At 40.7% G+C, this 27,953-nt stretch overlaps 1 protein-coding gene across 11 annotated transcripts; it reads right to left on the reverse strand.

Annotated features, from left to right (window-relative positions):
• Positions 1 to 204: 204 nt before the first annotated feature.
• Positions 205 to 27,935, reverse strand: SRPK1 (SRSF protein kinase 1). 11 transcript variants are annotated; one of them, XM_087762167.1, is made up of 18 exons: positions 27,629 to 27,659; positions 27,452 to 27,512; positions 26,594 to 26,739; positions 19,360 to 19,635; positions 15,830 to 15,963; positions 13,931 to 14,039; positions 13,410 to 13,497; positions 13,118 to 13,205; positions 11,534 to 11,640; positions 10,666 to 10,831; positions 9,634 to 9,659; positions 8,917 to 9,130; positions 8,203 to 8,628; positions 6,643 to 6,743; positions 5,608 to 5,715; positions 4,165 to 4,234; positions 3,631 to 3,723; positions 205 to 2,710 (listed from the first exon to the last, which is right to left on the reverse strand). In XM_087762167.1, the coding sequence occupies exons 4-18, from the start codon at positions 19,428 to 19,430 to the stop codon at positions 2,526 to 2,528; spliced, it is 1,986 nt and encodes a 661-aa protein (XP_087618293.1). In that variant the 5' UTR covers positions 19,431 to 19,635; positions 26,594 to 26,739; positions 27,452 to 27,512; positions 27,629 to 27,659; the 3' UTR covers positions 205 to 2,525. The 11 variants fall into 11 exon arrangements, 6 of the variants coding, with proteins under 6 accessions (XP_087618293.1, XP_087618295.1, XP_087618292.1 ...); XR_015705716.1 differs by lacking the exons at positions 19,360 to 19,635; positions 26,594 to 26,739 and having other exon boundaries at positions 205 to 1,125; positions 1,647 to 2,710; positions 27,629 to 27,935; XR_015705720.1 differs by lacking the exons at positions 19,360 to 19,635; positions 26,594 to 26,739 and having other exon boundaries at positions 205 to 632; positions 914 to 2,710; positions 27,629 to 27,935.
• Between the last annotated feature and the right edge of the window lie 18 nt (positions 27,936 to 27,953).

The following is a 27,953-nucleotide window of genomic DNA, read 5'->3' on the forward strand; positions in this document are numbered from 1 at the left end:
ACAAAATCTTCACCTACACCATCTCCCTACGTCTCATTCTGGAAATGAAAACTAAGTGCTCACTAGCAAAGAAAATTCAATCAATGGGCCAGTAGCTCAGAAAGAACAGACTTGCAGAGGGAACATATGAGGAATAGGGCTCAGTTATTAAATAAACTGTTTATTGTATGGCTTTCACAAAGGAAAAAAGACAAAGCACCCAAGTAGAAAGAATAAAAATGTATTTTCCTTCAGGTTTTAGACTGACACAGCAAGTATAAATCCTTTAGTGTGAGCACTTTACGGCAATTTGGAAATTTAACAAACCCCAAGTTAACGAGCACACAGTACAAGACTGAATCCTGACAGCTGCTTCTGCTGGTCTTCAACTCACAAAGCTGGCTCTAGCGTTGGCTATCACAGTAAAAAACCTCCTCCTCCAGTCAGGGGTGGCAGAGGGCAGGGAAGGACGGAAGGAGCTCTCAGAGTTGAAGTATGCAGACCCCTTCTAGGAAAAGTTCTTTAATCAGCCAGTCTCAAGTACACAGGACCGGGTGAGCTTTCAAGACAACAGAAGTTGTTTGCCCTGCCAACGTATCTTCACAGTATGTAGACAGTAGGTATTTTGGAACCCAGTCCTGTCTGCAGTCCTCCTGTAACAGATATGGAAGTGACACACAACTGGAAAACTCCAGCTGAAAGGAAAAAAAAAAGTCAAATCAACAGTTTAAAACTCTTTTGGTAGGTTACCTTCCTTTAATTTTAGATTATATGCATAGAGAACCTGATCTACCCCTAAAAGAACATGCAGCATGATTGCATTAATAAGCCCAATCAGACACTGGACTGGAGAAACTCTTTTCAAGTGGATTAAATGACACCAAGGTTTATGAATGAACAATCCTTACGAACCAGGATTTCCAGACACACATACAGAAGCGACACATAATAGTGGTCTTGGCAGCTTTGGCAACGTAATCATCTCGGATAGCATCTCTGTGTGGCCTCCAGCATGCTCCTGCAGCAACTTCTATCCTCTGAGAGCCACCATGAATCCAAAGGCCTGTTTGGTCCAGGGTAAGGAAGTGCCTCTGAAGTCTCAACATTGCCAAATTTTGCTTTAGAGTAGAGTAGGATGCACTGAATCTGTAATAGGATGGGCAAGTCTAAAAGAAGCCATCATAAAACTATCAAGTGCCACAGTGATTTAACTTTTAATTAAAATTAACCCATTTACTCATTATATCCAACCCCCTCCGAGAAGTTTATATAGAAACCCCACAGAAAATTTTACTTGGGGTAACTCTAGAAACAGCTTCTAATCCAGTATCTACATGGAAAAGTCAGTTCTGTTCCACTTCTGCTAGCTCTCCTTGTGCTAACAGCCCAGAAAATAAAAGGCAGTCCCATCCCAGGAAGTTATTTCTGAAGGCCAGCACCTGAAGCAAGTTAAAGGAAAAGAAATCTTTACACCAGGCCTTTAAGTGTTGATTTTGAAAGTCAAGGGCTATAGCATGGCTGCCACCCTTTTCTTGGGAAAAAGTGAATGGTCAAAAATTAAGAGCCAGAGTAGACTGCATCAGTGAAAGCCAATCTCTCACAGTTACAGCAACCACCTCAAGCAAGGCAAAAAAGTGCCAGTAAGGGATAAAAACCAAAAATCTTACAGCTCACTAGAACATCAGAAGAGTTGCCTGCAACAGGCTACCTCTCTGCAGCCAAAGGGTGCACCCATCTGCATGCTGAAGATTGTGCATTGAGTCAGTTCCAGCTTTTGCTCATTTTGCTTGTCACCTTTTAGTCACAGGCATTAAAGTAGAAAATGTCACCAAGTTCAGAAACTATTTTGACTATCTGGCACGGGGAAGGAAAAAAAGTAAAGGGGCAGGGCACTTTGAAGAAAGAAAGGATACTAAAACCTAGGTTTAAATAGCTCTTTTCAAAAGATCTAAGCAGCTAGAACTAAAGAAAAGTTATGTGACTGGAAAGCAACGAATACAGGAGACACCTAGAAAATGATGGAGGATTTGGTGGTCTTTGCTCTACAAGGAACTAGCACCACCTTGGTGCCATCTGTTACTTCTCACCCCATTGCTAGCTACTGGATGAACAGCAAGAAATTGACTCCTGAGTCAGTGAGATAAGGAGGCATTCAGATCTTCACATTCCCCTCATGAAGAAAGGAGAGTTGCAATTTAGCTAAGGGAGCGTATCTGAGCACAGGTGAGCTCGCATCTGTAGCACACGGTGATTAGCAGCAAGGAGACTCAGAAAAAAACTTCATATTCTAGTCAATTAGTCTTTGGCAAAGCCCAATCAAGGCAAAACACAGATGACGGCCACTGGCTGAGGAGAGTCCCCATTGAGTCACACAAGCAAACTCAGCAGAACAGGTTAGATTTATCTAAAATCTTGGAAGCCTTGAAGGAAGAACTTCACACTGAAAATGAACAAGGAAAAAAAAATGGATCTGGGAAGGGGCAGCTGGGTACGTGTACACTATGCTGTAAACCAGAGCGTAGTGCTGTAGCATTGGGTTGAAGCCTCTATGAGTTAAGCCAGGGGTGCCTGAGACACTCTGCTGCTGTAGCTCGTTTCTCTGGGATCAGCTCCAACATCGGCAATAAGAAGTCTGTGAATGCAGCTGCCTCATCTTGGGACCACTCGTATTTTTCCACCAAGACTTCAAAAAGGCCCCAGGGCTTCAGTTTGGTGATGTGCTTCAGATCACCTGAAAACCAAGACAGACAGGTTAAATGCAAGACATGGGAACAGAGCAGCTGAGTAAAATAGGCCGAACATCTAAACAAGACAGACTGAATGCAGAAACTGTTCTGAATAGTTGAGCATTGGGAGTATAAAATGGTAGGGCATGCTGAAGGAAGAAATAAGTTATACTAACACACCTTTTCTATCTGCTTTTGAAGATTGTTCTAGAAATGTACTTCCTTAAAGGCTTCTTTTTTCCCTTCTGCTATTTCTGATCCAGTATCAGCAAATATTGTTTAACTTCATTAAATCACCAGTTATACTGGTTGACATGACAGATAAACACTGTGCCATTGACTTTGGAATACATGCAGCACTGTTTGAGGAAGCAATATAGTACTAACAAAAAAGGGTTTGTTTTATGAAAAAAAAAAAAAAAAAGTATTAAACTAGGTCAAAACCTCCTTCTTGAGACTCAGTACATTTCTGGGGTATTTAGGGCTTTATGATAATGGTATAACGTGTCCTGAGCAACATGGCTCAGGATGCAAGGCACTATTTAGGTGACTGGCATGCTAGAAATGGAACAAAGTTGTCTAGAGAAGACTTCAAAAGTGAGTCAACACCTCTAGTTGACAAAGATCAGCTAAATAAAGCCAAATCAAGTCTGAAGAAATATCTACAGTACTGTTTTTCTACCTGCTGCATTTGATCTACACCAAGATGTCAAGTACTAGGATGCAGGGTACTTTTAGCAGTTAGACAAGAATGCCTTATATTTAGCTGCAGTTTTACTGAGAAAGCCTTTCATAAAACAAAGGAAAGACTTAAAGAGGCATCTTTGCTAGCATCTATTGTTAATTAGTATTTCCAGCAAGGTACTCTTGTGTATTTGGAGCAGGGGATGAGGGGATAAGTGACATTTGCTTTGTTTCCTTTTACCTTTTTTGGTGAAAAACTCCTTGGAATATTTTCCTGCCAAAATGAGCTTGCGAGGTATTTTCCCCAGAAGTTCTATGATCAATGCAATGTGATCTGCATTTTTCAAAAGAAAAGACAATGAGACCCATCCACACATCTCTATGCCCCAGTTTCCTTCTCTGGGATATAAGAATAAAGACATTATCTCCCTTAAAATTATTTTGAGATCCACCTGAAATCAGATTACGCTAAGCAACAACAAAGTCAAGGGGCAAGGAGAAAAAAAGGTAAGGGCAATTTGAGGCATGATCAGTTTGAGAAGCAGGATAGAGAAATCCAGTGGTAAGAGGAATGGGAAACACCAGAACAAGAACATGGACTTTATTGCATGGTGTTTTACCACAGAGGCTCAAGCACAGTTGGTGCCGATTTCGGTAAACAATCTTTTTGCAAGGAGTCTTTGCATTGCTAACTCATAAGAGAAGGCTCATTCTGAAGAAGCAACCATTGTATTTCATGTCCCATTTTAAAAACGAAAGAATTAGACAAACACACCTTCATCCCGTGAGTAATCTTCCCCAGAATGAGGCTCGAACAAATAGTCTCCTGTTGCTAACTCAAAAGCCTAAACAAACACAAATGAGCACATTAAATCACTTTAATACACTTCACACACTGTTAGACTTGCTGCAGGTTGATTCTGCATATCTCTGTGGGCCAGAAGCAAAGCGCTGGGAAGAATAACCTGCAAAACTCTAGTACACCATTACCATCCTAAGATGTGCAATTACTTTGCAACATTTTAACGACTGCATTAAAAAAAACATCATAGGCATATCTATGATGAATTCTGGATCACAGCATAATGCAGTACACTTGTGTGAAACTGTACAAAGTTAAGGCATTTCACATGCTTAGCCTCTCTTTCACCTCAACAGCATTTTGCAAAATGATGTCATGTCCAAACTCTACTGTGTTTTTTTTGTTTTTGTTTTTGTTTTTTTTTCCCAAAGATTCTCCTCTCTCCCCAAATTTCAGATATTAAAGACATTTTTCAAACAGTTAATCTCTGAACATTTGTCTGTAGATACAAAAACATGCTCTAAATGAGAAAAACATTTGCATTCATTTCAACTCACCACTCCTAAATTCCATGACACATTTACCCTTTACATATTCACTTGTACTCAAAACAGTACCTCTGACCTTCTATATTCTTAGTTTTCTTTACAGACTGCTGTTGTCAAACTATTGAACCAGGCACTCAGAGTAACCACTGTGTAATTTTGGCCACGCGTTATGCAGAGTCAACACGACCCCATAGCATTCTCTTTTACCACATTCATCAAAAATCACAGTTTGTTTTCCAAGACAGTGAAAATGATTTTGCTCACTATTTTCCAAGCTTAAAATAGAAAAACCAAGCTTTGATTTGTAGAAAACACAGAACGGAGACACCAAAGAGGCACACGCAGTAACAGACTAGACTGATTTTTTTTTTTAATTGCCATAGTCTACATTTGCCAGCTATTACAGGAACAGCTTCAGCCTCATCTCAGCATTACTCAGATTATAAAATCATTCCAAACATGCAGAGGATGCATATGATTAAAATATTAAATTATACTGAAGAAGACATCTATGAAACAGTGCTGGATGCAGCAGAAAGGCTCTTTATATAAAAAGATTCTGTCTTCAGAATTGCATAGTTGTCTCATTTTTCCACAAAGCGTGATGACAAAATACAATCATATTTGAAATCTGACGGTGCTGTACAACAAAACTAACTTTCAAAACGAAAGCCACACATGGCAAAAAAAAAAAGCAACTTTGGTATGGAAACTTGGTATTCAGCAAGTCTGGAAGCTGGCTGAACACCTGTGAGGGTTTTTTGCCAGGCTTGGCTAGTGACTCAGCAGTCCAGAGTGCACAGCACACACGAGTTTCCCAGAATGCTCTGCAGAAACAGTTTAAAATCCCCCGGATGACACCACTCACCATACATGCCGTGCTCCAGATGTCAGCAGGGGTATTATACCCCGATCCTATCAATACCTCCAAGGATCGGTACTGTCTTGTCTGGATGTCTTCAGTGAAGTGCTTGTGCTAAATAGAAGAAATATTTTTAGTAAACAGTTAGAGACTGTTTAAAAGAGGAGAATCAACAACCTGGAAGGCCAGAGCAGATCAAAGCTCATTCCCATTACATTTCATCTGAATTTTATATCCTCATTAAATATTTCCTTATATTCCTACAAGTACTGTTTAAATGCTCTACATGACACACTCCTCAAGTAAAACAGTCCAGCAATTTAGAGGAAAGCAAGCCACAGAAATAGAATACGGGAAGACTGTTTCAGAAGCTGCATCCTCTCCTATCCAATCATGACAGATAGGCCATGATTCAGCTACCTTAAAGCAACACCAATGTAAGAGACCACCTTGCCAGATGGCTGCAAGCCTGATGTGCAATTCTGAGTTTGAGACTCATCTCTCCCGTAAGATCTGAAGTATTTTGCCATTTAAGACAAGCAAAATAGAAGTTTCTTCTATTTGAAATGTCAAACATTTAAAAGCAGCACAGCACAACCATCAAAGAATAAAACTATTTATGAGTCTCTTTCATGTGCTCGTGAATCCACTGAAACGGTTTGACAAGATGATAAACTACACAACTAGCACATCAAAGCAATTGCTTGCAACTTTCTCATTCTGCAGGAGAGCTACAGACCCTTCAGAAGTTTCACACATGCAGACTTCTACACATTACATGTGACACTGTTCACAGGCCTATCAGAGGTAATCTAATGACCAGTGAGGCACCCAGAACACAGGCTGAAATCCTATGTTAGAGGACCATTTCCTTCTTTGTGTCCCTGCTCCCCCCTCTTTTCCCCAACATAGTTTCAAACTGTCACCACTTTCACAGACAGGTCTAAGATAGATTCTATTTTACAGATTCTTTTCCATCTTGGCATACTGCGAATGAATTAGCAGGTTTAAACAGTCAATGTGAAAAGACTGTAAACTTACCACCCAGCAGGCATTTCCTAGGTCAGCTATCTTCACTTTGAGCTTATCTGCATTCTTGGGCTCAAGAGGATTAAGAAGGAAATTCCCAGCAGTTGATTTTCCTAGAGGCAACATGTACAACAGCTGATTAAGGTTACACAGACAGTGTCACCATCTGTCATCCAAATCCTATTGCCCTCTCCCTACCCAGGAAGAGTTTTGCTTACGGATCTGAACTTTCCCCTCCCCAAAGCCTAGGTATAAAAATTAGCACCAGTCTGCACTATGAACACCAGAGCTACACCATTAAGACCCAACTGGTGTTACAAAGCAGAAGGACAAGTAAGCATATGCAACAGTGACTGTTTCCCAGCCCATCTACATCTAGACAGGCTTTTTAAATAAGGGCATTGCCAGAAACAAAACAAGCCTCTCAACCCTTATGTCTTCCTAAATCTTTGAAGAAGGAGAGTCTACATATTATAGCATCTTTTTGACATACCCATCACTCACTGCTGCAACACAGACGGTTACAAGAGCTAAAGTATATATTGGGAAAATCTCAATGACACAGCATTGTCAAGAGAGAGCAAAAATATTGAGTCACTAAATTACATCCAGCTGTAGCTCTAAAGCAATTTGGGAGGGAGCTGTGAGAAGCAAGATACACCTAGTTATCTAGCAGGGGCATCCAACTAAACGCAGTTCAAGTTTCAAAATCTTTAAATTTCACTCGCTACTTTTCATCTATATAACTCCCCAGCAGTACTCTGCCAAGGAAATGCTACAGAAATTTCTTTAAAAAAGAAGTACAAATGTTAGCTTCTCCCTCCTTCTCCAAGCAGATATGCTTCACCTGACCTTAACTCAAAGATGCAAAAAAGGACACTTTTATCAATTGATTCAAGTTTTTAACACACACACACACCTGGAATGCGTTTAAACTGCTGTACACTATTGCATGTCTTATGTTCTCCTAAACCTACAAGACTTACAGTTCCCCCCCTCCCCCTCCCCCAACAAATTATATTTAAACAAAAGCATTGGAGAAGTTTTTTTTCCTATGCTGTATAAGCTTTGTTTCAGTCACGCTGCATTTCCAGTTCTGGGAAAACATTTATTCATCTCAAGTAACTGAGAGGAGTTACCTGTGTTCCATGTTAAGAACAAAACTATCAGAACACACTGAACAGTACTTATCCCATAATTTAACAGCCAGTGACAATTTGTAGACTTACATTTCTAACTATTAATGAAAATCACATAAGCAACACCTGATACAAAGGAGGGAATGTTCTTATACTGAAAAACAAATGCATAGGTACTTTTAAAAAGTGGGAATACTTATGCATTCAATAGTCAAAACTAAGGTACAACTACAATTGGAAGCTACAAACAGCAAATGTCTCAGAGTAGGACTGTCAGGTTGATTACTCCTGGCAGGAAAAGTCTCAAACAGGTGGTTCTGATCACTTCAGCCTACAAAACAGAGGTTTCTATTAATACTCTGATGAAGTGTTGCAACACCACTCTCCCACATCAAGGAGAAAGGAGTCCTTTCTCACAGGGTTCTTCTTATACCTTTGTCATCTGACGGGCTATTATTCTCATTCTCATCCTCTGAAGGTATTTCTGTCCGGATGCTTTCTTGCAAATGGTTAATCTCCTGCTCATTGAATGATCGTTCTTCATTGGATGTGGGCTGACACAACATGGAATCTTCTGAAACTAAGGGCACGAACGAGTCCAACATTGCTTCTTGAGGCCTGTTCTCTGAGTCACCATTACGCTGACTGTAATTATAACTATGGAAGTTCTCCTTCTGTGTGTGAGGGTGATCGCCACAGTCATTGGCATTACAAAGGTCATCCTCAAGTCGCACAGACCCTTGACCGCCGGAGTCTGGGAAGTCTGTCATTTGTATCACTCCATTGCAATTTATTTCCGTTACAGATTTTTCCACGCTGCTTTCCATTAGAATAGATTGCTCTTGTACAATGACTTCAGCTGGAAGAGTGGAAAAGGAGAAGATAGCACAATATGTCTAAATAAAGTAATAGCTGAGGCTTGTTCAGGGAGCCCTCAGAAGTAGGTAGTTCTCAAAATGTAACTGAACACAATCATTCATTAATTCAACTTGTAACAGGAAATTTCCTAACCTCTTTAGATGGGTAGAACACAACGCAAACAGGTTAAATGACAATGGCCACCTGTACTAAAGGTGCTCACTCTACTCATGCCAGCATGAGTGAAAGGGCAACACTATGCTACTTTAGCAATACTTTAGGTCCATACCTGTCTTTTTGCTGACATTTTCCTCTGATGGACTAACTTTTACGAGCATTTCCAGAGGGCTCTGAGCTTCTTCCTCCTCTTCAGGCTGTGTCTGGCCAGGGCTTGCTTCCTTCTCCATTTCCTCTATCTCTTGCATTCGCTTCTCTAACAACTCAGCCTGCCGTTTCTGCTTCTTTTTCAATTTCTTTTTTTTATTCTTTGACATTTTGTCAGCCTACACAGAAGGAAGCAGGGGAATTGGACTTAGCATTTCATATTTCAATAAAGCTAAAATGCATCAAGTTTTAAATTTATTTTAGAGCTGAGGAAGCAGCCTGGGATGAAAACTCTGGAGACAGTTCTTCTCCCAGATAAAAAGCAAATATTAAGGTTTTTGGAGCAGTTGTCTATGGCTCTTATCAGTGCATTTCTGTCCTGACCTGAGAAACCTACAGTATTTGCCAAATGAGGGATCTCAGACTCTACAGGCAACAGTCATCTTCACAACAGACCTTGAGACCACCAAAAAGACTACTCGTTCTGGTGATATATGAGCTAGTACTACTTACATCTCCAAGACAGCATTGAACCTGATGCTTATGTCTATGACAAACACAAATCAGACTTTTCCTTCTGATACGATAAGGTTGCTTTCCCTTAATGCTGACTGCATTATCAAACAATGCAGCAGATACTGTAAGTAGATGGATGCTTACGCATGAAAGCTATTACACTTACTGGTTTTGGCTGTGGTGCAGTGCTCACTGAAAGGGAAAGGAAGATCAGCAAATTAGTATGCTTATAGTCAAAAACTGCAACTGCATTCTTATCCTAATGTAAGCTTTTTCCTATGTGGTTTGGTAACAACATTGTAAAGATATCAGCAAATGTTATTTTGAAGGCTCATTTCTCTACAAAAGTACAGAAAGAATAAAAAAAAAAAAGAGAAAAACATTAAATGAGTAGATGCATCATTAACATTCCAGATAGTAGACTTGCTTGACTGATATCAAAGACTTAAACTTCCTGTCATGCAGCTTCATTTACTGCATGCATTACACATTCTACTGAAAAGAAAATGCAAACCAAAACATTAAAATACCAAAGTTAAGGGAGCTTCCCTGAGCTAAGCTATACTATGATGGGCTCAGCTAAACATTGGTGCTGTAAGACACACTGCAGTAGTTCTTGAAAAACTACACACTGGTACAGATGGATATTGCGAGGAGGAACACAAAGAAGTAGGAACAAGAGAAAATTTGCTCTCAGATCTTTAGGCATGTTAGCATGTCAAGGAAGCTGTTTCTGTTACAAGTTTTTAGGACTTCTGCAAACTGAAAACAGGGAAATGATTTTGTTGAGACCTTAATGAAATGCATTTCCAGCATCACACAAAGAAAGAAAATTAACTTTTGAAGAAAATCTGTACCTCACCACATTTTCACTCCAGCGCTATTTTGAGTGCATTAGCATTTATGCAGGGGTGTGCTATATAAGACTGATTGCCCTACCACTTCATCAGTGCCAGATGAGCTGTGTTAGAAGCAGGTGCCAGCATGCATGTAATCCTCCCTCCATTTTTCTTATGCAAATGACTGCCTTCCTGATCATCTTTGAGTTTACAACTTATAACTAACTTCACAATTTCCAGTTGGCTTTTCAGAGGTTATTTGCATTATTGTTCCACTGTACTCAATTAGGAAGTGTTCCCTAGTGAGATCAGTTATGATTTGGGGGCCTGAGGGAGCCAAATTCTCAGGAAAAAAGCACCTGCAGAGCCAGATGGTGGGGGAGCCCCAGATCTCTGCCACTCTGTTGCTTCTGCAGCCAGCCTGCGGATATACTGGTCGTTAACACACAGAAGAATGTTCTCAGGTTTAATATCCGTATGAATAATTCGACATTTTGTGTGCAAGTAATCCAGGCCCTGAAGAACCTGCAGACAGGAGAGAAGGAAATCAATCATTAGAAAAAGCAGAGAATGAGTAAATTGAGAGTGAAGTGAAAATGCAAAATTGCCTATGATGACCAATACGTTGTCTAGGGTGACCAATAAACCTGAATGACTTCTGTCTTTGAGAATACTCCAGATTAGAGCTAATGTGATTAGTGGTTACTACGCAGTTCCAGAAAATATAGATTCACATACAGATTTCAGCTCTGAATTTACAATACTGTCTCTTTACCTTCATAACTTAACTTACTACAGTTGAAAGCCTAATCTTAATACCCTACAATAAAATCATGTTTTCCTCCTCCCTTCCACCTCACATGTAGAAAGATATTTCTTCTTAGGCAACCATCCAGTAGGAAGAACAGGTTTCTCTTGCTCTTCCCATCATTAAGCACTGTACTTACTGTGACAGAGTTTTTAAAAAATACTTGCACTTATGAGGAATAACAAGGGTAAGAGAGATTAAAAGCAAAGCTGGCCTTCCGTCATGGTTTAAGTGTCAGAAAATAAATATCTGTAGCAGAAGGCTTTTGCAGTAGAGGAAGGAAATATTAACCCAAGAATGATTTGGTTGCATGCAGGAAATACCAGATTTTTAACTTTTGTTTTCTTGGATCTAAGAAAGATTAGTGAGAGAGTTCTCACCGGGTCGAGGGGAACAGTGCAGTCAGAACTGGAACTTACCTGTTTGATGATCTTTTTGACACAAGGGAGCGGAAGCCCCTGATAATTTGACTTGATGATCCACTTCAGGAGATGATGCCCTAGAACTTCAAACACCATACAAATATCTGGAACTCAGTCAAGGAAAAATATGGACAGTCTGACCCAAGGAGTCCTGAATTCCCAAGACTGAGGATCAAAAGAAATCCATACCAGTTAAGCGTTTTATATTGAAGAACCCTCATCCTTCTGACACAGCTTAGAAGCTGCCTTCCTTAACAGCACCACCCTATCCTACACATCAGTGTTGTTATCTAAAACCTAAAATACAGAAGGATCGAGTTGGGTAGGACAATGGTCCTAATGCAGCAGTAGCAGCAATCTCCTGCTTTGAGTGGAAGCCAGTTACACAAGCAAGTGTGTATTAGTATTTCCTGCTAGTATTGAGACAGCTTCAAGCCAACAATGTACATTTTGGAACAGCCTAGGCTCTTGCCCCAGGCAAAACTCAATGCCAGACCTCTCTGTACCAGCATTACCTGAAAAGATAATAAAATTTCCATTTCATAAGTCATCTTTAGAACAACTGAGTTACTTTCTCCACCCTCCCTTGCCTCTTTACCAGCAAAACAAACTTTTGACAAGCCTGGACTTCAGCAATATTTACATTATCTGCTTTATGTCTATAAGACCTCAACAGCTACAGTCACTCTAGTGACATATTCAGTATTATGCCTTTTCTTTAGAAGTCAAACTTCTAGGAGTTTATTAGGCTGCTTTTCTTCTACACTGGCAGAAAGCATGCATTTCACAAGAGTGAAAGAAATACAAGATCAAGTCAATGTTTACTCGGTGCTATGTACCAGGAAAAAGTTAGAGGAAATACATTACGGAGCTACTGTTTTCTAAAAGCGTTAGAACATTTATAACCTACAGCTCGATTCTCTTAAGCAGCCTAGTAATTCTCACTGAAATAAAATTCAAGGTACTGCAAAGCAGAAACATCCACGAAAGACAAACTTAAAAATTTTAATGATGCATTATTAGGACTTGCCAGAAATTGCTGCCTATTAGAAGGCTGTTCACAGAACTACAGGGGATTTTCAAAGCAATACACTTTAAACATCCTAACAATGTTTATATAGTCCAAGGTAAGATGCTTCTGTAACTGGAAAACCACCTTATTATCAAGTTATAGACTGCATGTGTTTGCTATTTTTAATTACTCATCTTAACATTTTGTACTGGTTTACTTGCTGCTTGCAAAATTGAGGCGTTGAGAGAGATGGGCTCTCTTACCACAAAGGTATCTTGGACACTAAGCCATTCAGTCCTGATTCACACATCAGATGCAGCGACCCCATCTCTCATATCTCAAGCACGAATAAGCAGTACCATCTCCATGACTTAATGCATATTATGTCAGATTGACTGATCATTCTGGATCTGAGCTTAGCAGGCAGTTTTGAGGCAGATGATTCTACAGCAGGTTTCCTTGGGCAGCGAAAGGGATGCCTGGGCATTGCTCACCAGCCCCAACATGATGGCTATCCAGCAAACTCCCATCTTTATGCAATTCTTTGCCTTTATTCCACAAAAGGATACGAGAACCATTAACTCCTGAAATCTTGAAGTCATCTAATAACTGAACAACTCTCTCTTTACTTGGATCATTTGGATCACTGTTGCGGACCTGCAGAGAAAAAGAGGATTAATTTTATGTTCCTTGAGGTAATTACCAGGCAAGAATATATTTTGAAGCCAGATCTACAGCACTACTGTTAGGTTCCTATCCAAATTCTTTGCAGCTAGATGATCCAGAAATATCAAGCACGTGACTAATGTGAACTCTCCAAAATTAATTTAAAAAAACTGAACGCCTCTCTCAGGCACTCACCGATTTTAGCAACTTGATTTCATCCAGTGCTGTTTCTGTGTAGTGCTCTGCACTCTTCACCACCTTCATTGCCACAAATCTCCTCCCTCTACGCATACATGGTAAGTAAATTGGAGACTGTTAACACTCATACAAAGAACTTATTCTCCAGGATTATCCTGATTCCTTTGCACAGAAAAAAGTGCTACATATTTAAGGCATCATGGAAAAAATAAGGTTTAAGCACTCATGAAGACTGTCTTTGGGTCTCTTTTTATAGGACATCCATGTTAGTCATTTCTCAAAATGAAATAATAGGTCAGAGACTGCTGAACACAAGAGCAGTCTTTCCACATATATGGTTTGTCCTGTTAACTCCCTCCCACACACTTGCATGCACAATATCAGAAGAAACTTCTGTATCAGGATGTGGACAGCTATGTTTTGTGTTTTTATCTAAAAGTAAAAAGATGCCTTCTGATCATGTTTGTGCAATGCTGTACATTCCCACCAGAAACACTAACTAGATCAGAAGGACTTACTGGATATCCCAAGCTAGCCACACAGTGGAGAAGTGGCCCCATCCAAGCTTCCGAATCACATGGTATCGTCCGTTAAAGAGATCTCCTATTTTCACAAGGTGATAACCACCTAGAAAAACAGTGGGAAGTTTATATACCAAGAGATCACACAAGTGCTGAAGGGCAGGTATGTGGAACAAGCATCACAACTTGAGGCAGACTTATTTGATGTGTTTAAATTTTTAATCATATAAACAAATGCAAAATGTTTCTTTAATTGGATCTTGCTAGAACAAATATACAGTATGTCAGAGGAAGAGCTGTTAACAGCCCTCTAGTTGACTGAAAAGTATCTTTTTAATATAACTGAACTAAAATGACTGACTTTTCCTCCTTTTCATTGTAGGTCATCACTGCAGCATCACAAAAGATTATTTTCTCAGTGAAAGCATCTGAAGTCTGCTAGGCTGACCACCTTTGGAAAACACAGCTTATGACGCTCAGTAATAGAATCTTACAGCTAAATATCAGCATTGCTTTTGCATGCTCTATCCCTGTAACGTGAAAGAGTACTGAACCCAAGATCCCAACAGAGTTTCCCATGCAACTGCTTTCCTGACTGAAAGGCACATTGCCATTTAACATCGCCACTGGAAACTGAAAAGTCTCCTGCCCATAGCCCTAGTATCTCTCAGCTGCTGACTATGCAGGAAGACTCCATGATGGAAGTGAAGACGTGAAAAGCCAGACAAAGACACAAGGGAACCGGCAGAAAACCGAATGAAGAGAAGAATCTGTAATTGTTAAGGTATAAATTTTTGCCAGAACCTGGAATTACACCCTAGATTCCAGGCTCTTACTATTCAGTTGTGGTCAGCAAATACCACCCATGAAATGCATGCTTTGCCAGGAAGATTAATCTCTCTTGATTGACCGGTTCACAAACAAGACATAGAATTGCTATCCATTACTTCATTAGCTCAAGCAGCAGAAGCCTCTTTTCTTCACTTAAAGATTTCAGTTACAACAGTGACAGCTGCACCAATTGCTAATTCACACAATGGCTTTCTTCTTCCCACTGGCTTTACAACAAACAAAATCCCACAAATATTTGGATAGCATGCTAAAAGTAACATAAATGCTTTGAAGTAAAGCACTGAAGTGTAAGAAACATTGCAACTGAAGTTCCCTGTGCTATTTCTACTTTGCCTTTTTTTATACACATATATGGCATTTGTTATATGCTCATCCCTTTGTCTTATTCAATATATACAATAAATAGTATCACAGAAGTAATCTTACAAAGCACTTGGAGGTGGTGGCACACATTCAAGCTTCAACTAATTGATCAGTTGAATTTGTATGATCAGTGTTACGTCTTTTTTAAAGTATTTGCTATGTTAAAAAACAGCCTGACCCTTTTGATATTGAATTATATACTGTAGTATTTCCACTCACTCTGTATTTAGTTTCTACTCAGAGAAACAGTGGAAGACTATATTTGCAGACACAAAGTTATCTGAACAATGGATACTAAGATTATGATCTTCAAAAGAAAACAGTGAAGAATTTGAAACTGATTTGAAGGATTTGAAGTTGTCATTTTTCTGATGAAAATCAAAAAGAAATTGAATGCCTACTTGTTTTTACCAATTTTGAAAGCCCTCTGGCACAGAGGAAAAGCTAACAGCTTTGAACACACACATTAAAAACAGCTCTCCAATTCAAATCTTGACTGATAACAGAGGGAACCTTGGAGAACAGTTTTTCCATTTCAGGTTAGCTTGAAAAATGTCATGCAGTTTCAAAAAACACTTTAAGTAAGAGGGAGTCTCTTTTCATTCTCTATAGTAGATGGGAAAGGGAGGGAATTTCTTCGTTACATTGAAAATTCTGCACCTTAAACTGGCAAGTTCTCACCTTTACAGTAATCATTTGGATCCTCTTGTTCATCGTCATCTGATCCCAGGATTTCTTCCTCTTGCTCTGGAAGATCATTCTCTGAATGAGCAGCAGGGCCTCGATGCTGAGTGTCAGGTCTGAAAGAGAACACACTGCATGTCTCACACACGTTACTCTTCAGTTCGGTAGCTTTCACTTCACATGAGGGATTGCTGATAATGGAGGAGATGCAATATTCAGCCTTCAGAAAAACTATTTTCACATTTAAATGCTTTTACTCCTGAGCTAGTATCAAGGTAGATAGAAACAATTTTTCATATACTAGTGAGAAATACAACTTAATGCCCTAGGTTTGCTTTTATAGTGGAACAAAGAAAAGGCCAGACAAGATAGCGAGTTAAAAACTCAGTGATCCCACCAAAATATCAGTCTCTTTGAACCCCTTCTCAGCCTTTCATTCAGTGAGGACTTTTCTAACGCAAATTTATATTTTAAGCTGTTACCTCATATAAAACCTTAATATTTAAATGTTGATGAATGTTATTTTAAAGACTACCATCAATTAATTCGTACTCCTCTTGAAAAAAAAATTAACAAGTGTTTTAGAACTTGTGCCCTTTGTCCCTTTCACTCAAATGAACATTTAACAATCCTACTTCTAACACTTTAGAACTCTAAAATCCCTAATATTGCCCTCGATTGCTCCTGTCTTCATGTGTTGGCTGTGTTTCTAGTTTGGCTCTTCACTGAAGGTCTAAAGTTTGTCACAGTTGTCTGAACTAAGAGGAGTGGGAGTATGCAGAGCAGATGTTCTATAAAGCCATCCGAAAGCTTGCGATTGCAGAGGGACTGAAATCAGGCACCGACACAGTAATTTTTTTTTCACTCCTACATTCATAAACACATTAACTTTGTGTGTTTAACTTTTCACCAAACATGCTACTCTAAGTTCCTGCTTGTGAAGATCACATTGGCAAAGGCCACCTCATTGCTCTCACGCATTTAAGATGTGTTCGAGTTCCCTGAGCCAAAACATATTGCTATCGCCCCCTGTGCCCCAACTCCTCCTTCATGGCAGCACACTGCTTACAGCCAAACAGCTCATGAAATGATAATACTAAAACAGGTAAGTTATTTACTTCACAAAGCATTACAGGGAATGGTTAAATGTCTACAAAGCTTAATCTTCAATATCCTTTTGTACAAATCAAGCATTTACAGTAAAAACAACGCTTATAGCCCATTTGCATTGGCAAGATTTAATGGCAAAGTACTGCAGGATATCAACATTAAGCTTTTTTTTTTCTTAGAAGTATGAGATATTAAAAAAGCTGGAGTTGTCGAAAGAGGTGGGCAATGAATTTCTTTACAGCAATGACACACAAGCACGAGATAACATTCTTTACAATGAGCTGCCCTGTCAGTGTGACTTAGCGGAAGTTTCTTGTATTGAAACTATTGCTCCAGTGAAGCAGCAGATATAACTGATGCCTTCCACCACCCTATTTCAAATTCAACTCATTTTGCTCAAAGGAGTAACTGCTGAGACAGCCACTGGTTATGCCAGTGGATATGCTAATGCATGTGGGCTTTCCGATGCAGTTTTTATAGCTTCTAACCGAGTTGGAGTCCTGTGCATCATATCATGGCCATACTAACTAATCTTAATCCATGAGGCAAATGTAATATTTCTATGTTGAGTAGTTAAACAGTAGAATGAATGTTCAGCATTTACCTGCTACGCATGCACTCTGCTGAGACTTCGTACATTAAATACATTATTACACATTAAAACTACGGCCATCTTAAATATCTATGGAGCATGAAAAGGAACAAATCACATATTCCACCATTTACAATCTGGAACTGAAGTTCATTAAAGCAAAGAGGAGCTACAAAGCTCATCCTGGGCACGACCAAACCACCCAACATTTACTTTCAGTCTGTTATCAGAGCTATTAAGTCCTACTGATTTTTTTAATTCGGGAACAGATAAGCAACACAGATTAGTGGTCCCGAACCATAAAACAGGATGGCCAGGCAGTCCATTCCACTGCTGCCAGGCTAATAAGACATTTATTAACAACCCCATAGCTTGATCCAGCCCCAAGATATTTAGCATTTAGACTTCTTCCCCCATGAGCCACAGAATTACAAGTTGAGGGTAGGAAGAAGGAAACCAGGGATGGGGCGGGGGGCAAGTCTTGGAGGTCAAAAAGCTACTTTAGAACTGCTGCGTTCCTTTGGGGAAAACTGAGCTACGAATAAAGTCATAGACTATCCCCAAATTAAGAGCAGATAGCAAAGGCAAGAAAGGGCCATGGACAGAATGGTTGAAAGGGAGACTGGATGATCATATGTAACAAGTCCTAGACAGGGTAAAGAAAACCAAAACACAGAATTGGATAGAAAGGAGAATTTAAGACCAGTAGCCACACCCATAGCGTAAGTAGTAAAGAGTAATTCTCCCCAATGCTGTTTCAAGATTTTCACTTCTATAAGTGTGCAAGATGTAAGGCATTAGAATGGATTCAAAGAAAATTCATCTTAAGAACCACTGATGCAGACAGAAACATCATGCCATTCTGCAGTCCCAATGCTTTTCAATAATAGTAATTTCATGCATCAAGGAAGAAGTTACTGGAAGCACTAAACCCCATTCTCTTCAAAGCTTTCTGTACACCTCCTAAGAAAGGGCTGACGAATCATGTCACTGACAACCTTGTACACAACACACCCTGTAGTCTGCATCTGAGTCTGTCCTGGGGATCCAAAAGCATTTCACTTCTATATTATAATCTATTACACCAACTAATGTGATAGTGAGCCATATTCAGGTCACATACATTTCTACAGTGCTACTTCCTTTATGAAATCACCTCCAAAACACATCTTATTCCTTTGCCTTCCTGTGAAAATTCATTAGATGTTACTACATCCCACCACCTTCTTCCCCCAAAATGACCATGTCAACTGCAGATACAGATTGAGAGAGACTTAATCAGTGCAGAATACGTATTAATACCAAACTGATACACAAAACCACAACCCTCATCTGTCTGCTTCGCTCACACAGACGGTACTCTAGAAGGCACAAAAGGCTGCTAAGGACAGCAGAAAAATCCATAGCCAGTATTTAAAGATGACAGCTGAAACAGCTGTCAGCAATATTGCAAAATGCAGATAAAATATATAGGGAGCCTATAAAAAATGGTTAATGGTTTATACATTAGAAATCAAGTGTTCTAGGGTACTTTTTTTATAGCCACCTCTGTTCTACTTAAGAACACCTTTTACTTTTGCTCCCTCAATGTGCTAATCAATCATGAGAATTAACTGGATTTGCAGGGTCTCTCTGCAACTATATAGCAATATTTTACTTAAGGAAAACAATGCAGTACAGCAATGCTAAGGCAAAATGCTAGATCTTTTATGGGATTCGTGTGAATCCACATCTAGAGACCCTCCCAAAAGTCCTTATTCTTTCAGGAATGCCTGAAGAACTGCAGATTCACGAGACAAAAAAAAAATTAAAGAGGGTAACCTACCTGCATGAAGCACGGCCTCCCATTGATAAAGATATTCCCGAAGACAGCCCAATAGTTTTCGAAAGAGCCATTAAAAATCAGATGCCACACTGTTCAGGAAGCAGGGGGACATCAACGGCAGGCGGAGGGGCTGGTTCTTCTTGAACACAGCAAAGCTTTGTGCAAGAGTGAGGGAGAAGAGGGATTTGCCTCCACCACCTAGCTGCAGATGTACAGCACTGCATTGCAGGTAAAGGGCCTTGCAGCAAGGCTGGGGGTTGCTCTCAGATGATCTTCCTGCAAATTCAGTCATGTTAGGGGTTGAGCATAAATAGATTCATCTCATTGTCTTGATGTTTACCTGTCTCAATCTTCCCTCTAATGAAATTAGAAATTCAGTCAGATACTTTGTTTCATCTTCCTGAACAAGCCTGTTTTATTTGTGTATTCAACAGTCCGCTGGATTCAAAGCTCTTATGAAGACAAGGATCATGGTAATTGCCAACAGTCCAATCCTTTTGATACAGAAATGCCAGCACAATCACACAGGAGAGAAAAGGCGTTCAAAGTAAAAGTTAATTTTTCTGAAGTAATTCCAAACCTCCCCATCCAGAGTAACAAGAAAAACTTATTCTTTATGCTTAAAAGTAACAAAAAAGGCAGGAGAAGGAGTCAAATCTTTAAAAAGGTGAACTGTTTTTCACAGCAGCAGCCACTTAACATCATCCTCCCACGATGTGGAAGAATTACCAGCCGTTTCCTGTGCCTGTTTATCCTGCTGGTTTATGTAAGTGATAGGGGAAACAAGTCAGCAACATTGTGACATAGCAAGTAATAATTTAGAGATTTTTCTCTGCAAGGAAGGACTGCTTATTAGTGAAAGACATGCTGAAGCTGGCTCTGCAGTTTTACATCAAGAGGTTTAAAAGAAGAATTGGATTCATCTGATAGTATATCTAAAGTATTTTCACCTTAAAAGCTCAAGAAGTTAGAGCATCCTTTTAAGAGTTTAGCAATGCCAAACCTCTTCATGTTAGAAGAGGTGTTAACAACACGCAAAATTTTCCACTGTAGACAAGATTTTGCCCCATGTTCATTGAATATATCACCCGACAACTCTGCTCACCTCTGCAATGCATAGGGACAGTAACAGTTATTTGCAGGAACTAAGATTTCAGTCACTTGCTCGTTGATTACAAAAGGTGTTCAAAGAGTTTGGAAAACACACTTTTGTATTCTCTTGCCAGTTTCCCATAGAATCACTTATCTGGTCCACACGCTAAAAATAAGGTAAAAACAATAAAGAAGCCTCGATCGCACAACGTGTGTTCTTACAGATTTGCACTGAGATAGATCCAACAGCATCAGGAGGATGAGAAGAAGGGAGACCACAGCCATGCCCAGTAGTACAGACAGTGCAATTAAAAAGCAGTGCTCATTGTGCTGTGGAGAGGCACTGGCATGGGCTCCTTTACTGTTCTCTATAAATTACTAGTCAAGCCATCACAACAGCCAAGTCTCCATATGCAACTTCACCGTCAAAACTCAGAACTTGTTTTCTCCACCCCAATAACTTACATGACAAAATGCTTGAAGAGAGGTGTTTTGTTCTCCTATTTAAGAGCATTAAGAGCAACTTCTTCAAAACTCTTATTTTGTACAGGAAATAAGTATTTTTCCTTGTCCCCAAAACAGCAGAAATACTGTCCATGCTACCTACCTACCTGCTTTGAACAGATACAAAGGCAGACCCCGTCCACCTTCAAGCAAGGAAGGCAGTGTACATTTAATAAAAATCACTATTGCCACACCTATCATCTTTACATATGTGCTAACAAAAAAAGATAGTCCTTACTCCTCTTTACCTCAGTTTGCCATTCCCTTGATATTAGCAGAGATGACGCCTACCCGTAGGAAACTGAAGACAATTGCTTTCCTAAATGACTTTTAAGCCGCCTGCAGCACAATCTTTATAAAGTCATCCCTTATTTGTGAGCTCAAATTACACACATGAAACATCCCCAAACAGAATTCAATTCACTAATGTAAGACTAATGACTAATCCAGCTCATACTGTAAGAGATGCAGATAAGCCAGGACTTAAAATCTCTCTCCCATTTTCACATCCGTGCATCAAGACAATGTCTCTTTAAGGGAAGTATGCTTGCCAGAATGCATCTCATGATCATATTAAGGCACATGTAGTCAGAATGACTGCTTCTGGTGCCAGCCTCCAACATCTTTACGTGCAGATCTGCTGGCAAACTGAGTGTTTGATAAATATTTTAACTGTTTAGACTCAAACTTTCAGTATGAATTCAGGTCTAAAATTATAAAAGTACTTTCTTGCTTGTATGCACTTTACCCTTCCGCTCAAGAAATTTTTAAGTATTTGAGGGGACTTGGGGGAATTATACATCATAGATTGTGGGGGACTTACAAGTCTACAATCCACATTATTTTGTGATTATTGCAATTCACTCACTCTTCCATCCCTATTTTTCTGAATAAAGAACTGCCATTTTCTGCCAGCATGGCAGATCCACGATACTTGCTGCTGTAGGGCAGCCGTCCCAGAGCTACCAGAATACCACTGTTGAGAACTTAGAGAGGACTGGAGATGGTCTAACATTTAGTTTTGAAAGAATGGCATCCAGAGGCACAAAGACATATTTTTGTTTAATGGATCTGTGGGAGTTCAGTTTGAAGATAAGTAATAATGAATTTCACATGAGAACGGTACTAATGCACAAATAACAGAGGCAATCAAGTTTCTTGCTCCCCATACCCACTCACCCACAGAAGCATTTAACAAGCTGTTTGTAGAACCATCTGCTATTCCAGCTATTACAAATCAAGGGACTTCCATGGAAACCAGCAGATCTTCAGTTGTGTCCTGTCATAGTCCGATAATCACTTCTGTATTCAAATGAAAAAAATCCTGTGGGCAATGCATTCTGACTCTACCTTAAAGGTATGTTCAAAATACTTACTAAAGATGTAGTGCTGGTATTAATTATGAAAGACGAGTGAGGAAAACACAATCCAAGATCCTGATCCCAGGCAAAGTTTTGAATAAAGAAGCTGAGAAAGAACCCGAGAGGCCTCTCAGAACTCCAGGGCTCCTCAAAGACAGCAGGAAAGTGATACAAGCAAGACATGCAATAACAAACTGGAAAGCATCAGACTCTACTAGGAATTTTCTGCTCCCCAGACTGCATAGATGGAAAAATTACCAACTTCCTCATGTCTCTTCATAGCAATTCTATTGAGGAGGAAGAAAGAAGTGAGGCTTCACTGCATGTCAAGATCCTGGCCAGAAAATTACAAATAACTGTAAACCAGCTTCTTGAAAATACTGAATATTGCATGCATTTGGGAAGAGGAAGAAGCAGCAAGACAGCAGTACTGTACCAACTCAGCTCTGCCACTGCCCTCACTCCGGGAGCAGAGGGAGCCAGAGGAACTATTGAAAGTCCTGTGAAAAAATATATCCCGCTCAGTAGAGCCCGTAAGAAAGGATTAAGTAAATTCACCAGTCCACGCAGAATTAGAAGAAAGTACTTCAGATCACGTACATTTTTCAGAACAAGACACATACTGTAACTGTATGGCTGCCACGACCTTTGTAGTTATTCATGCTTACAGTAATAAAATGTTCTGCTTTGAGGCACAATCAGTTCAACACCGCTTATACAGAACTGCTGGTTTTGTGCATGAGTAGTCCAACTTTTCCTGAAACATAAAAGACTGCTGAAGCAAGACACTGGATTTGATGTAGCAGAATTATCATCTGGGCCCGCCAATTAAATACCCACCATCTACACATCATACAGACCTGTAGCCAAGTTCTAGTAATACACTTGTTTTCTTCATTTCAGAGAAAGTGAGCTATAATACAGAACTATTTGTTCAGTTTCTTGTCTGTTTCTCTAACTGCTTTGAATCTGTGTGATTTTTTCACCTAGTTTTTAAATTCTGGGTCTTAATCTCAGTAGTAACCTAAAGAGTCATTTTTTCCTAGGACAAAGAGAACAGTTTGCACTTCTAAGGGTTTGCAACATACAATGTAGACAGAAAAAAAGCCACAGTATTTTACCGGCAATTATGGTCTAACAGTCACAAGTGCCTGATTCCATTACAAATTACCAAAGCCATTAGCAAAGTACACCTATATTTGTATTTTAGTTCAAATAGAAGCTTTTATTTTCAAACAGAAGCATAGTTTTGAAGTAAATACCAGATCTTCCTCACATATTGGGCTTTTGTTCACATAGCACAACAGTCTCATAGCATAGGAAATTAATCTCTTTCAAATGAAACCATGTAGATGGCATGCTCCAGCATCACTTCAGCCAGGAATGGATGTTCTATCCACGCTAGAGCTAACTCAAAGCAACATTCCCCTCCAAACAGCATGTGGAGCCTTCAAAAATCAAGCTTGTAATCTCCTGTTAGCCTGCACTGCTTCCTAAACACACACTACCTTGCTGCACCAAGGTATTACAAGTACACACGTGGCCTGGTCTGTGCTATTGGACCTGCAAAGCAAGAAACAGCCACCTCGTGGCTGATGAAAGGCTGAACTGTTCGGACGCCCATCGCTCCTTCCTCCTGCTGAGTTCATGGACATCCCCATCCAACACAGCTCACAAAACACCTGAACACAGAAATGCTGTTTTCAGTTCCCTAGAAGTCATACGAGGAAAACTAGGACAAAAACTGTTCCCAGGAAAGTACTGTGCAGCTTCCCCACCTTCCCAAGGACCAGTGCAAATATTACGCCTAACACATTTGTCTACCAATGCTGAACTCCAAAGATATTAGTAACTGCTTCAAACAAAGAACTGCAAAAATCTTCCGCATTTTTGACAACTGGGCAAAAATAACTACCTGAATGCACCTCACCAGATACAGCTGTCCGAAGAGTTCACAGTCTAAGTTACTAAAGTTTTAGTAAGAAAAAAAGCTTGTAAGCCTACAAGCTCCTTTTTTAAAGACAGGCTTTTTTGAGTGTCTTTGGGAATCAACTGACTGTTAGTGCCTGAGATGTTCACACCTCATGAAATGCTATCTTTTGGCAGCAACACACATTGCAGTAGCCTACATACCAAACTCCCTGTTTTATTAGCAACTAAAGCTTTAACATGCTTATTTCCTGACATATTCTTGATATTAAGGAAAAGGCCAAGTAGAAGCTTGCCTCTCATTTTCTAAAAATAATTTAATGAAAGCAATTTAAAACTAATTCCTTGCCTTTTTGATGGAAAAGGCTGAGATAAGAAGAAACTGAAATCAGCGTTTCACTCAAGGGCACAAAGCAACCCAGTGATAGTCAACATTAGAACTCAGGATCAACCTGTATCTAGGCTTGCTTTTTGTCCCTCCAAGGCATTCAGCTGTCACTCTCCCTCTCCTTCCTTCTCCTCAATTCTTATGGAAACAGGAGCTGAGCAAAGGTACGCAGCCACGATATTCTTCCAACTCTACGATGGCAGACATGAAACCAACAAGCGGGCTAGGCAAGAAGCAGCTTCTTAAGCAAATATTTGAGACAGCTTGTTTAATGATTCTTCCAGATTACCAAAAGATTTGGGGTAGTTTTACTGGAGTGGGAAGACACAGCTACCTCACCTTCGTATTACCAAGAAACTTTGCCTGCTCTCTTTCTACAGAAGAGCACGTTAGGATAAATGCACTCACTCCTTCACTGATATCAAATAAAACTTTTAAGATGGGAAGAAATAGGAACATCTGGAATTTGCAGAAAATTAAGAACTTGGTTGACCTTCCCGTTAATAAAAAAAAATCTTATACACGGAATCATAATTAGTATTTACAAGGGTTTTCTGCAAATAACCAGTTTAGGCTGGTCTTGTCTGAACCTAAATAGCAGCAATTTTAACTACTGAATGATGAAAGAAGCAGTAACTTTCCAGTTTTGTACTATACACAGTCCATTTTAATTATTTTAACTTTTCCAAGTGTTTTTTTTCCTGTTTTTAACCGGATTGGGTTGACAGGGAAATTTAAAGCAGGTATAGTTCATTTCTAAAGTGAAAGATATTTTGAATTGCTTTAAATCCCTTTAGAACATTCTCTGCATTTTTATACTTACCCATAATAAGATAATTCCTAATACTCACCAACCTTAATCTTTTAAAATCAGCTGTTTCATGCTTTTTACTGCCCTTCATACAGAAAAAATTACATGTGTGTGCTCTAACCAACTACCATGGAACATTAGATGTTAAAAGGACATTCCATGTGGTTTCAAGTTTAGATTTTATGGAAAAAGTTTTGTAACAACCCAGTTAAGCTTATTTTAGAAGATTTAACTAGAGCAGCTTTGTATGTAAATAGCATAAATGCTACGGAACTGCATCTAAAGTTAGAGGCTGACACTGGGTTCTTTTTGTTGTACAACGTACAGCATAAAGTACATGCAAGTTTCTTTCATTGCTGAGGCAGGATCTAATAAACCTATGGTACTAGAAAACAGAGTTGAAGCGTGTAGTTTAAGAAGATAAAGGCAGCATTTTACAAATAGTATAGTTCTCCACTCAAATCAAGGTTAGTGGGAAAATCAACAGCTAATCAGCAGTGCAGTTAACCTGTTCTGGTTACATGGTTAAAAAGAATATTTAAAAAAAAACATGCTAGCACTGAAAGTTACCATTCAGCAACCTCAGAATTTACACAGAAATCAGTCTTTGCAACTGCAACTGTGGACTCTATGGGCAGAGTCAGTATTGTTTGTCTGCAGCTGGACAAGGAAAAAAAAAAAAAAAGAGTAACAGGTATAGAATTAAACAATGGATTATTCATTCAGAAATTAGGACACAGATAATACTATAGAAAAAGGAGAGCTCTTCAAAAATTGTCCTAATGCTATCTTCAAGAAATACCAGGAACATGTACAAAATAGCACAAAAACATAATGCACATCTCCCAAAGAGTTTAGTTAATGCTCTTCACCCCTCAGAAGCCCCATCTCAAAACAACTGAATCACTGCTGGAGACAACCAAAAAAATTTTTTAAAATCCCTGTGATTTTTCTGAGGAAGTGACTAAGAAAGCGTTACTCTAGGCCTAAAGAAAAACCCCTCCAACTCCCACCCTCAAAGCCTTACTCACTAAATACATTTGGTTCCTAGGCACCAGCGAGTATAAAACCTCCTGAGGTACCAGAGATTTTACACAAATAAGCAGCATTTTACTGAGCACACAAAACTGGCTCTAGGATTTACATCACCTTTCACTAGAAAGGAATCCACGAGCAGCACTGAATGCGGTACTTAATGCAGTCTGGTGGGAGCCATTGTTTAGTATTTACTCGAGATCTTTTAATTTTTATATCTGCATCCAAAAGTTCACCACATATAAAGACTTGTGAAATTCCTGTGGTAGGAGAGAAGCCACACGAGAGCATCAAAGTTAGAGAAAGAAGTAAACAACACATCACAACATTCCTATGGCAAGATTAAAAAAAAAGGGGGGGGGCAGGGGGGAGAGAGTCAAGAGAAGCTGGTTCCTAAAGCCAGCAGTTAATGAACTGCTCCGGGGCCTCCAGAGAGGAGAGGGGACACTAGCAACCCACAACGGGTACAGTCTGGGGCCGAGGGAAGGAGCCTGGAAGGACAGAGCACGACAGGAAGCGGGTAAGCACAACTGCAGCTCTATCATCGAGTTTCAGGGCAGACGCATGGAAGAGGGAGCCGCCTTACACAGCAAGGCAGCTCCGCTCCCCCGTCCACAGCCCGCCAAAGAAACCACGACAGGGAACGGCGAGGAACCGTGAAGTTCTGGGGAAAACCAGCCCCGGCAAAGAGTAGGGCGGCAAACTCCGCCGCCCCGGGCCACTAGCCGCGCCGGCTCCCTGCCTATGCCGCGAAACGTGTCTTCAATTAAACTCGTGTTAAAAGCCCGTTTAGCCCGAGGGGTTTGCACGCTCCTCCGCCCCGGGTGTGCTCGGCTCCCGCCAGGGCTCGGCAGCCCCCTTCCCCGCGAGGAGGGCCAGGGGATAACAGAGGCGGCGGTGCCAGCGGGAGACAGCGACGGGGCCCGGCGGCGGGAGCTGCCGCCTGAGGGGAGCCGGGGGGGCCGCACTTACTTCCTCTGGGCCTTGTCCTTCTTGGCTTTGGTCCGCTTCTTTCGGGCCTGCAGCGCCAGCACTAAGGGAGAGAGCGGGAGAGAGAAGGGGAGAGAGAGAGAGAGAGGCGTGAGGGGCGGCGGGCCGGGGGGTGGGGGCACCGCCCCGAGGGCGTGAGGGGGGCCGCGCGGCGCTCACCTTTCCGCTCCATGGCCGCCAGTGCCGGTAGCCCCGGGTGCCCCGCGCGCCTGCGCGCTGCGCACGCCCCCTGCGCCACGCCGGGCCGCGCCGGCCGGAGCATGCGCAGTCTGGGCACCTTCGCGCACCACCCGGCGGCCTCGATCTCGCCCTCGCTGGGGGCGCCACTCGAGATCGAGCTGTGGGGGGAAGCCACGCCCCCACGCCCGCGGCCCCGGCCCCGGCCCCGGCCCCGGCCGCCCCCCGCGGGGCGGTGCTCCCCAAGCGCCGACACCGCCTCCGGCAGCGCCATGGCGGGCGGCGCGCAGACGCGGGGCAGCTCTGG

Source organism: Nipponia nippon, unplaced genomic scaffold, assembly GCF_047370975.1.
Source record: "Nipponia nippon isolate SJK-2023a ecotype South Korea unplaced genomic scaffold, ASM4737097v1 scaffold_25, whole genome shotgun sequence".
Taxonomy (NCBI): domain Eukaryota; kingdom Metazoa; phylum Chordata; class Aves; order Pelecaniformes; family Threskiornithidae; genus Nipponia; species Nipponia nippon.